General features: G+C 36.2%; 1 protein-coding gene across 2 annotated transcripts in view; it reads right to left on the bottom strand.

Annotated features, from left to right (window-relative positions):
- Window positions 1-972: 972 nt before the first annotated feature.
- LOC128996045 (transcription factor Sox-17-alpha-like) overlaps window positions 973-11,936 on the bottom strand; it is a 133,554-nt gene continuing 122,590 nt past the window's right edge. The window contains exons 3-6 of one of the 2 annotated variants that reach the window (XM_054421177.1): window positions 8,742-9,079; window positions 7,507-7,933; window positions 4,013-4,245; window positions 973-3,550 (exon numbers count right to left, since the gene is read on the bottom strand). In XM_054421177.1, coding sequence (XP_054277152.1) covers window positions 3,353-3,550; window positions 4,013-4,245; window positions 7,507-7,933; window positions 8,742-9,079 — 1,196 coding nt within the window. In that variant the 3' untranslated portion in view covers window positions 973-3,352. The remainder of the gene's footprint in view (window positions 3,551-4,012; window positions 4,246-7,506; window positions 7,934-8,741; window positions 9,080-11,936) is intronic. The other variant, XM_054421178.1, reaches the window with a different exon arrangement.

Here is an 11,936-nt window from a genome sequence, read left to right as displayed (position 1 = left end):
TTTTAAGGGAAGATGAGATAATAATCTTTTGACCGTTCCTACAAGACGATATTTCGACCCAGGTTTCGAGCAACAAATTGGTGGCTTACTCACAGAGAAGTAATATTAACCTACTGAACATACACTTCATAGTATAATGTACGGCTCAGCGACGAAGAACACCTGGCCTACCTGGATAGGTAGCAGGACTATTCCTTAAATCTTAGACAACTCATGCTCTCGAGTCTTAAAATATTTTAAAACTGCTATGTTAAAATTTAACAAAATACGATCTTTTTGACACCCGAAGTGTTAAAATCCAAAATCGGATAAATACTTACAAGAGAAGATTCAACAAAGAGTAATTTGTGATGTAGCCTCACTCGCTTGAGCGGCCGAGCAAGTCTTCTGACACACTTGGGGTTTCAGAGAAGCCAAAACAATTTCTTACACTCTCAGCACTTTACTTAACAGATAAGACTGGATTTAACTGAAGTAATTCATTGAAAGGACTTAAGATAGTTTAATCTGATGTGGAAAGTTCTTCTTTGTAACAATTTTATAGTATTTTTAAAATATAAAACAAATTAAAAATTAATTCTCATGGCAGATAAGGGTTTAATTGTAACATAATTTGCTGTTTTTTAATATTCTGCTGTTTGATAATGATAAAAATTAAAACTTCAATATCGGTTGTTTTCATAACCAGTTTTTACTTCCAGTCATGTCCAAGCCAAAGAATATTGTTAGCTTTTTTAAACAAAATTCAATAATTTTCATTGTAAGTAGTATAACAAAACGTGAGTTATATCAGTTGTATGATTTTGAATATAAACTATTAGTGAAGAAAAATATTGTCAAGTGGTAAATATATCTTCCGAATAAAGGTAAAAGGAATATTAGGTAATTCAGGCAACAAAAATACAGTAACTATTAAAATTATTATATTTCAACATAAAAATTTGTATTTACAAATAAAATTATGTACACAATATAATAATTGTCGAGTACGATTGTACAATGAACCGTCATTACAAAATTACCCTTAAATCTATTTAAATATTCAGTAGGAATATATACAACATTTTAAAGACATAGTTTGAGCACAAGAAAATCATCGACCCTGTATTACTGTAAAATGTTCAACAGAAAACTCATTGTATAATTACGAGGATTACAGCAAACTTGTCTTAAATTTAGTAAGTCACACACAAAATAAAATACTAGGCTCAAAAGTGTTACATTAAAAAAAGGAACCTCGATAAAATTCAGACTGCTCAAAACACATGCAATTTGAAAATATCTACTGTGTTTTTGGCAAGAAAGTAAGATATCACTAGTTATTATATACCTCTTACAGGTACTTGCTGTTTCATACTTTATAATAGAAAAATACAAATTTTGTCAGTTAGTTTGGGAGGTACAACCATACATGTTTACAGTGTAGTTTTAAACTATTAAAAAGAAAAATGTTTTATGAATATTTTAGAGTGTAAAATTTACAATGAGCGTGAAAATATAAATAAAACAGCCTAAGGAAACGATCAGTCTTGTGGAAAGAGACGAAGGCACTTGGTACAAAACTCGTATACTACATCGAGAAACTTGGTACAAACATATATACAACAAACGAAGGAGAGGAATGCAGTTAGTCTTTTGCTACAATGAGTACTGTGGCCAAGTACTGCGTCTTTTATTGCTTTGCGTTCTTTATAATTTGTATTAAATACTTTACACACTAAATAGTGTTCCAAACGTTGGGTTATCACAATATGAAATATTATTTTAATATTGTTAAGAGCAATAGCAAAAAATAAGGCACTGTTTCTTTAAATTTGTTTGAAAAAAGGTACTACGTATTTTAAATGTAAAATTGTGAATATGCTGTAAAAGGCACTCCGTTGATATCATCAGCTACAAGCTCATTATGATTTATTTAAGTTAAAAATGCTTGTATAAAAATACCATACTATAATCAGTTTTTAAGTACAATTAAAATAACAACAGCATCCTACGAAATGGAAATCTAAAGATTTAAAAGCGTTAATACTCAAACCATTTAAATAAGTTTTTAACAGCAGTGGCAAATTCAGGTAATGTAATAAGTACTTAGTTTTGAAATTTGTGTGTACATTTTTTAACTAAATTAATTTAAATTTTCAATATAAAATAATGAAGGTGAAAGACAAAAAAAACATTTACAGGTAGTGTATTTAAAATAATTATCAATAAACAACGTAATAGTTATACAAATTAATACATACATGACTTCATAAGCATGAAATGAACAGTAATAGTTAAGTACGGTAATCATGTTAGGGGAAATTTTCCAGGTCGTCAAAAGACATTGGAGTTAACCTAAGGTCTTTGACAATAAAATCAGGAAGGACAAAGAACAAAATAAATTGAGATCAGTGATGTGAGGAAAATCCTAAATTGTTCACAAAACCCAAATTACACTTAAATTTTAAATGAAGTCGATATATTTTTCAAGTTGCATTGGGAGTTATTGCTGTAAACCTATATGAAGTCCAAATTCAATAAACGTGACTTAATGTTTGATAAAATTAAACCTTTGAAGATAAATAATAATGGTATACAAATAAACACGATACTTTAGACAGAATCTCACAACACGGCCTGAAAAGAATAAATAGAACGTACTAACTAAAAGATATAAATTTGTTGATTAAGTAAAAGAAAGATATTTCTAGGAAGTGATTATACATCTCATTCACAAACAAATCTATCATCCATGACATACGAAATTACAGGTCGAGTGCTCGTTCCTTGCACAAGCTAATCTTTGGTTCTACGTAGGAGACTCCGTAAACCTAATTACCTACATTTTAGGCCATAAGACTATTGGTATCAGCAAATCGTTTGACCATTTAACATGAAAAATAACAATCGGTAAAGGCAACACTGACAGTAACTGATTGTTTAACCAAGCTAAAGAACGATTATTTGAAGTTGTAGCATAGACGTAATTCTACAACAATAGAAGTAATCATTCAAAATTTCTGCTTACAAATAGATTTTTGAGAATTTAACTTTTTATCAGAAATTATTTATTCATTCGAGTCAGTTACAGTAGATTGAAAATCGTTCTGAATCGTCAAACTACTTCCCTAAATTTGGATGGACTTCGATAGACCTAAGACACACAGCAGTTCAAACATGAGCTTTAATAAAAATATACTTGTTGTAAACACATAACTAAATCAGCGTTACCTCTAGCATCAATTGATTCGGGATTTTACAGAGCGGCCCTAGATGGAGGGCCAGAGAAACCCCTTCGCAAGGCCCAGAGCCTAGCACGTTACTATGACGTAAAATATATCGACTTCACGATAACTAGGAAGTGCGGACCTCAGCTGCTGTAGCAGGTCTTGCGCACGTCGGCGAGGATGACACTGAAGTCTTCGTCTGTCTTGTGGGAAGGCGGCGCTGGAGCCGCGGCAGGCAGGGGGTCGTAGTGGTCCTCCAGGAGGTAGGGCAACTCCGTCTTGATACCGGAGTAGCTAGCCGTGTGGTCCAGCACTGAGGGGTAGTAGCCGTACTGCTGCAGCTGAAATCGCCAATCATACGGTTTAGATATTACCTTAAAGCTAATAAGAATTTCAAACAAATTTTTTTTAAGTAATACAAACTCTATGCATATTAACAAAATGGTAATACTGAATAACGTATAATACGTAAAAGTAAACACGAAAGAAAAATGCAAATAAAATTTTAAAAACAAATAAATATGGAAAACCTATAGAAATTCCCAGTGATACACTTTTGGGCACTGTACCTAATAAATGTACGATAGTTACTCAGAAAAAAAATAACATTTTAAGTTACATTATAACAACAGCAAATTATTTAAAAATGCAAAAGTGGGTAAAATGCATAAAACAACAAAATGCATAATGTTCAGCAAAGAAAAAGCTAAAAAAATTCGAAAAGTTATAATGTTGATTAATACCAACAATAAACGAAAGTAACAAACAAGTAGGAAACAAAGAAACAAAAATAAGAAGTATACCTGCTGTACCTGCTGCTGGTAGTTGTGGTTAGAGTCCAGCTGGTGCGGAGTGGAGGTGGGTACGTGGTCTAGGTCAGGCTGGTACTTGAGGTACTTGTCAAACTCATGAGTGTCCACTGGGGTGTCCTCGTCCAGTCGCCGAGGCTCGCTGAGGTCAGGGTAGCCTAGGGACGAGGACGGCAGCTGGTAGGCGAGGCGCCGCTGAGGAGAGTGCTGGTCCGACAGAACTGATCCTAGAAAACAACAAACATTTAGCATGTAATGGTCATCTATGTGTGAAGTACATGGACATTTCAATCTTTTCCAACTTTGACAAATTTCGGGGTGGGTTGTTATAAATAAGCAATATTGAGTGTTCATTTAGTTTAAAAACTTGCCAATACTAATAATACTAGACTAAGATTCAAATTTAACTTATAAGGAATCTTTGTATTTCTCCTAAATACCAGACACTTAACCTTTTCTACATATAAGAAATAGTTATACAAAAATTGCTTTATGTAACTAAAGATCACTTTAAACAATACATATAAGTGCATACCATTATACAATTGTTAATTGTGTTTAGTTTATTATTTAGCAATCGTATTTGTAGTTATGTGGCAACAAGCCGTCCAATCAGAAGATCGGCAAAGATTGGAGAATATTATCACAAAAATGTCGGAGAGAGCTTTGGCAATCGTGACAAGGAGATGGTGATTGTATCGTGACCCGCGAGACACGCCTCGAGCCCGACCATCGGTATTGAGCATCACCATTGAGCATTGAGCATCTACCATCGAGCATTGAGCATCTACCATCGAGCATTGAGCATCTACCATCGAGCATTAAGCATCTACTACCGGGCATTAAGCATCTACCATCGAGCATTAAGCATCTACCATCGAGCATTAAGCATCTACCACCGGGCATTGAGCATCTACCATCGAGCATTAAGCATCTACCACCGGGCATTGAGCATCTACCATCGAGCATTAAGCATCTACCACCGGGCATTGAGCATCTACCATCGAGCATTAAGCATCTACAACCGGGCATTGAGCATCTACTATTGAGCATTGAGCATCTACCATCGAGCATTAAGCATCTACCACCGAGCATTGCGCATCTACCATCGAGCATTGAGCATCCACCATCGAGCATTGAACATCGACCACCGACCATTGATCATTTATCATCGAGCGTCGAGCATCTAGCATCGAGCATTAAATAAAGCGTATGCCGTACTGTATATTTTGTGGAGATTAACATATAGGAGTATAGGTAAAGAATATAGTGCATAGAAAACTGGCCTTAGAGTATTGTGTATAGAAAATAGAATACAGGGTATAGAGTGAGTAAAGTACTGTATCGTGTATAGTGTACAGAGTACAAATTATAGAGTTCCTGTACTACATAATGTAATAGATTATAACATAGCTTATATTGTGCACTTTAGTTTATTAAACATTAATTATAATTGTTTTATTAAATATTTTTAAGTTAACTACAGGCTTTGAACGTTCAAAACTTAAAACTGATCGTGATATAATCACCGAATAAGTTTTTATTTTGTCAGTAAAGTTAAAGTAGTTAGCAAACTAGAGCGTTATTCAATGCTTCCAGGACTAACTAACGCTTCCAGGACAAATTGAACAATGTTGAATATGTTAATTCAATACGTGAGAGCATGCTGGTATGAATCAGTTCAATTAGTGGATCTTTGCAATGATTCAAATCAAAGGAACATCACCGAGCACGACAATTGATGGTTACGGCATGCTTCGTTTGCCGATTGATTTGGTATTGGTCTACAATTATTCGTTTGGCAAGAGAGGAAACCCACAATCAAACGTCATTTACGAATCTCTGGATTCCGTTCCCAACTATTTTCAAATTCTTTCCTCAACGTTGTTACTAAACTGTAGACTGTGATGTATTACTAAGGATAAAATATTTTGGCTAGACATCCCACCACAGTGGCACACTGAATCCCTCTTAGTAATATAATAGGATGGTTATCAAGTGTCTTCAGTTGAGAAATAATAATAAATTAAAAGCATGCAGACTGGATTAAAAAAGCGAATTTTTCGCAAGTCTTAGCGCAACAATAAAAATATATGATTCATTTGATTTAAAACAAGATAGCCTTTTATCATACTTGCTTATTCATTAATACTATTAATATGTAAAACTTCACTTGAATTGTTTTAAGGATCTGAACAGTTTTCCAATGATTTTTTTTTTAATCCGTTATAATTATTTACTGTCTCAAGAGGTGTTTCGGCACACGTTTGGGAACATTTTTTCAGCATAACCCGGTGAACGTACATATAGCAGCAACCCACCTTATTGATTGAATAAAAAAACAACTTCAGTTTCCTCTATAAAACATGTGGTTAAAAATAGATACTTATTTCGAGGAACACGTCAAAACTAATTGTAAACGCTACGCCATCCACTTTAATAAGCTTGCATAGAAATATCTTTCAGGAAAGATAAATCACTAGAAAATAAACTATAAGATTATTCATACACAATTCCCGGTCCAAATTGATTATTGCGAGGCGCGATTCTAAATTGATTAAGTGTAAAATAATTACAGAACAATGCAGGTACATACGTTTGTATCTGAGATAATTAACTGACCCAGCCAATCTTGCCAACATATTTTGGCGGCGACTTTACATGAAGAAATAGAAATAGTTTAGTCTAGGTTGCTTCTCAGTAGATCAAGGTTTTACCGAGCGTCTTGTTTTTGCCAAAGTAAAGTCTGCGTGGTTGGATCAAATGTGTTTGTGCAAATTGTCATTTCACTATTAAATTGTGCGATTCCTTTCGACGCAAAGCTTTTGTTTGTGTTTTGCGATTGCAGCACAAAGTTGTCATAAGGGATGCTATTTACTGTTATACATGGACAACAGAGAGCTTTACAGTATAAATGACTAAATATTTATGTCGACCATGGCCAAACTTGTAAAAACAAAAAAAAGAGAGTTTCCAGATGAATCAATTTAATAGTTGAAAATAAATTAGAGTGAAAACACTAGTTTTTTGGTCAAAAGACATGAAAATGTCAAGGAAAAACGAGCCTACTCTATAATTCGAGTTCTTTTGAGACTTTTTTTGACACACTAATTCTAACATTATACTGAAACTGGAACGTTTACAAGACGATAAATATACTCGTACAGAAAATATGTTCATTTTTATCATTAGCTGGTATTCATCAGGCCCAACCGGATACTGTGTACCCATTCCCATTGTAGAATTTTTTTTAATATTTAGCTGTATGATAATGTTCATAGTATATGTGTAAATACAGTAGGTACTACTGTAGGGGTGAAAGGGTTAAGCAAATAGTATATTACGTTACTAGTCCTGAAAATAGGTGTTTACCGGACGAGTGTGGTCGTTACTAACTGTAAGAAATAATATCGGAGAAAATGTTTTATCAAAGCCATGTTAAATAATTGTGAAGTACGGTATTCATAAATTATAATTTTAGCACCAACCTTGGTAGGAGTCTGTGTGCCTGAGTGACGAGCCAGGACTAGCACAGCTCGTATAGTGAGGGGTTGTTGACGGACTCATGGAGAGGCCCGAGGACGACGTATAAGCGGACATGAAGGCTCTAGAGGTCGGAGTATTGTACCCAGGGGACGGCTGGTCCTGACTGGTCGCCACCGGGGGATAGAACGTGCCGGTGACCACTCCGCTGTGCTCGTAGGTCCCCAGGAGTCGTTGGTTGGTGCACATCATCACCATCCCCTTGGCCACCCCCATGGCGGCTATAGGGCTCTGCCCCTGCCCCTGGTACTGGTAGCCTTGTCTGTAAGGGCTGGAGGCCAGCCGCTGGTAGTAGTCTTGGTGACTTGTGCTGTAGCACATACTGTTGTGGAACCGCTTGTTGTCGCTGTATGCGCTACCCTCCTTGTTTTCCTGTAGGATATTTCAAAGAGTGGGTTTAGTATTAAATTAAGTAAGAAATGAAATAGAATAAAACAATGTGAAGCTGTTCAAACTTTAGAGTAATATTCATTGTGGCTGCGAAACATTCTTTACGTTTACTATACCTCTCTACCTTACTCCAACTATGGTTTATTTTTCATAATTTGTTACTACAAATAAAATATGCATTCAAAACCGCACATTGATACTTTCAAAAATAAAAGCCTACCAATTCCCTCTCACTTTTCGTAATTGAATATTTCCTGATAACCAAGACTGAAGCAGACACGCAAAAATATCTACTTGGATCTTCTCTATTATCGTGCAGTTGCGGTTCTTTTGAAAGGAATCGTACCAAAAAAGGTCCCCAAAATATTGCTGCTGCACACACATTATTTTATCGTATTCTTACATTATGTTTCTTATGGTTTGTTAGGACAATGCCCACATTCTGGTCTTTGCTTTATGTCAAATTTCTTGAAAAATACTTTTTAGTGTTGAGGATGTATTGTAGAATGATAAATTAGGTGAGCCAATAGCTTGGTTGACTACTGGTTTATGGTAGCAATACCGTGGGTTCACGCCCACATTATGTACCAGCACAGTTCGTCCTTGTACCGGCTCATCCCATGCGTTGCTTGTCCCTTCCAAGCACAAGCTTGAGGTCCATATAGAAGGACAAATTCAAGAATAAAAGAGGCCACCAACCTCTCGTATAAAACCTGTTTGACACTTGTCGCAGAACTAGACTATTTAGACATTTATCGGGTGCCACATTGTCCAGCCTATGAATTTTTACCTGCTCCATGGGTGACATCTCAGGGGTGGGCAGCGCGGTGGCCGGGTTGGTGTCCTCTAGGAGGGCGGGTGCCGAGGCAGTCTCCGGCTCAGGACTGGCCGTGGGCGAGGAGTCCGGAGTATGAAGGCCCGCAGGTGTGTAAGGTCCGCCGTAGTAGGGGGTGCGAGGCTGTGCTCTAGGAGGACTCGCCCCTAGACTGCCAGCTCGCTTGTTGTGCTTCCTTCGTCGAGGTCTGTACTTGTAGTTGGGGTGCTCCTGCATGTGGATCACCCGCAACCGCTCAGCTTCTTCCACGTACGGTCTCCGGTCTTGGGGGGTCAGGCTGCGCCATTTCTTTCCTGAAAGAAAATTGGTTTGTTATTTTACAATCAGAAATACTCTTAAACTTGAAATAATAACGATTTAAAAATAACAAGTGTATTTCAACCAGTGTTGTTCGTATGAAAAAAATAACTTTTTTTTTGGGAAAGAGGCCTAAATTCTAATCTATTATGAATATTATGGAGTTATAACCTGTCAACTTCCCACCAAGAGGTGATTTGCTAACACTTAGCTGTTAAGACAAGTATTTTAGAATAAATGTTAAGTATTATATGTAGGGTTGAATAATTTATAACATTCATAAATATCATTAATTGACTGTTAACATGTCAATATCAACCGTAGTGAGACAGCTAAGTCTCTAAGCTAAGCTAAACACAGCTAAGCTAAGCTCTTTTTGCCAATAACGAAGTCCCAGATGACATTTCAGTAAATTCATCGGTGTAACAAACCTTTACTACATATCCATGGTTCACAGTATACATTACAAATATACCCACGATTTAACGACACTCCTTGTTAACCTATTCACAATTACTCTCCCAATTAAACCCCACCGGTCTGATTGGATCAGACCTTCAACACTCACGATCAGTCTCCAATTCTTAATCGATGCTCAACCTTCGTCGACGAGACAGCGATATTTATTACAGCTCCGGCCTTCTGTTCTGCCCTTTTGCAGAGCGAACCCGAGATTTATTTCATTTGCAAGTCAAGACTTGGAAATGACCAGACCGGGGTTGACTGACTACACCTTCAGCGGTGGTCATTGCTTGACGGTGACGGATAGCGATGTCTCCCCCCTATCTCTCTCACTCTCTCTCTCTCTCTCTCCAGATGCTCTCGTTTCTCAAGTGACCCCCTCAATTACTCTCCACCGCCACCGCGACAGACAAGTTAATAATTAAACCGCCTGATTGGTAAGCACTAATTCCTCGATGATCCGTCGCGGAGGTGACAATAGTGTCTGTTTGATTGGGCTTGTCTGATTGCTCACTACTTGATGAACGGCGTACTGTTCTCATTGCGTTAAATACACCAATTACGCCCTTCTTTGGTGCGAAGGCTTCGTGTCTGGTTATTTGCTCGCGGATTTTGATATTTGTAACGTGACGCCACGGACAATATTATATTGTCTGTGGTGATGCCGTGATTGAAATTAAACCGTCGGTACTATCATGAATTACGTTTTCGTACTGCAAAGAAAAATAAATTCTAAGCTAGATGTTGTACTTTTTGGAGTAAGAGCCTTTAGGTGTTTACCCCACCATAGGGGAGCAACCTGTTTACTAAAAGCTGTTAGTTTTGACTCTATCAATACACAAGTGGTTTTTCTGCTGAACAGTGAACATGACGAAAAATAGGTTACAATATCTTCTATATGTATTTAGGCTGACACGTGGTATAGTTTATCGATCTCCCTACAAAATGAACAATAAAATTACATATTAATAATTGAGAAGCTATTTTATCTCACAATACACTTTTTTAAATTAAAGAAAAAAAAAATTGTTGTGTGATTGAGTTGAATTACCTTTAAATTTCAGTACCGAACACTACCCAGTAATAATATCCACTATTATGATAAAATCAATATAACAATATTAAATTTAACACTAAACTAAGTACAATAAGCATTCACGGCGTCAGCAAAACTGGAGAGGCGTGGATTCGTTAATTTCAGCTTGGCGGCTTGCCACGTTCGGACGCGTGTGGGGGTTATAATAGTTGTTGTTGAGTTGTGTTTTTTATCTGTTAAATATATATTTTTATAACGAAGTAGTGAGTAAATCCATCGCTCTCGTTAGCTACAATATGGCCTAATTGGACAGCTACTAGACCCTAACTCGGCGTGATTTAGTCGGCTGTCCTCCATCACCAAGTGTCAACCGTAACACCACCCGAGTTTTGGTAGTTTATTTCATCACAAGGGCCTAAAGTGATAATCAACACGTGCTCAAATTTAACGAAATAAATTAACGATTTAGTTACAAAGAAAAGTTCTTCATACTGCATTTTTAATAGTGCGTTGCTGGGGTTACTGGTTTTCATCCTTAGGAGTTTTCATTTTCTTCTTTTCTTCCTTGAGAATCAGATTGAGTTGTGAAGCTTATATTAACTGTACCTTAACCTAATGGAAACCCGATTCTGACGAAGAAAATATTTTCAATTAAAACCCTACTGTCATAGTAAAGTTATTCTAATTTATGTGTGATTATGTGGAAATTTTACTAGGTACGAATGTTTTTCGCCATGCACTTCAAAACAATAACACATATATGTTTTGGTACATGTTTAAACATCAACAAGTTGGAATGTTCAATCATCCACCGTTATATATGTTTAATAGCAGCACAAAGTAAAACGGTTATTGAGAAGTTATTTAATGAATATTTATTATACAAGGCAAGGAGTACAACAGAAAATAACGCGAATCAATTGATATGTCTTCATTTCAATTCACCTACTCTATTTTAAAAATCAGAACAATTTGTTTATTGGTTCCATTTGTCCTCCACTACTGATTTAATTTATTCAATCGGCGTATTTAATAGTTCCATTGTGTACCGCAGCATTATAGTGCAACGGGTTAAGAAAGACATTCTTCTCTCTCTTCTGACAAATTAGGCTGTCAATTTTGCTCGACTGTACTGATACAGACTTTCGAATACCACTTTTTAAATGTTAATTGGTATTTCATATCATGTCAGAGAGTTAATTGACCTAGTAATCAGTCTGTTATATGATTTTATGTCGATAATCCTAGGCTGTCATCGGGTGACAGCTGATGACAATTACATAATCTCTGGTAAATAGTTGCATAAAAATGTTAAATCTACCTTGTAAAATATTTATTCACAGATATAGATTCGG

The sequence above is a fragment of the Macrosteles quadrilineatus genome, unplaced genomic scaffold (genome assembly GCF_028750875.1).
Source record: "Macrosteles quadrilineatus isolate MER2022 unplaced genomic scaffold, UCM_ALF_1.0 Scaffold_5__1_contigs__length_97177068, whole genome shotgun sequence".
NCBI classification, from domain to species: domain Eukaryota; kingdom Metazoa; phylum Arthropoda; class Insecta; order Hemiptera; family Cicadellidae; genus Macrosteles; species Macrosteles quadrilineatus.
This window is presented reverse-complemented; position numbering and strand designations above follow the sequence as displayed.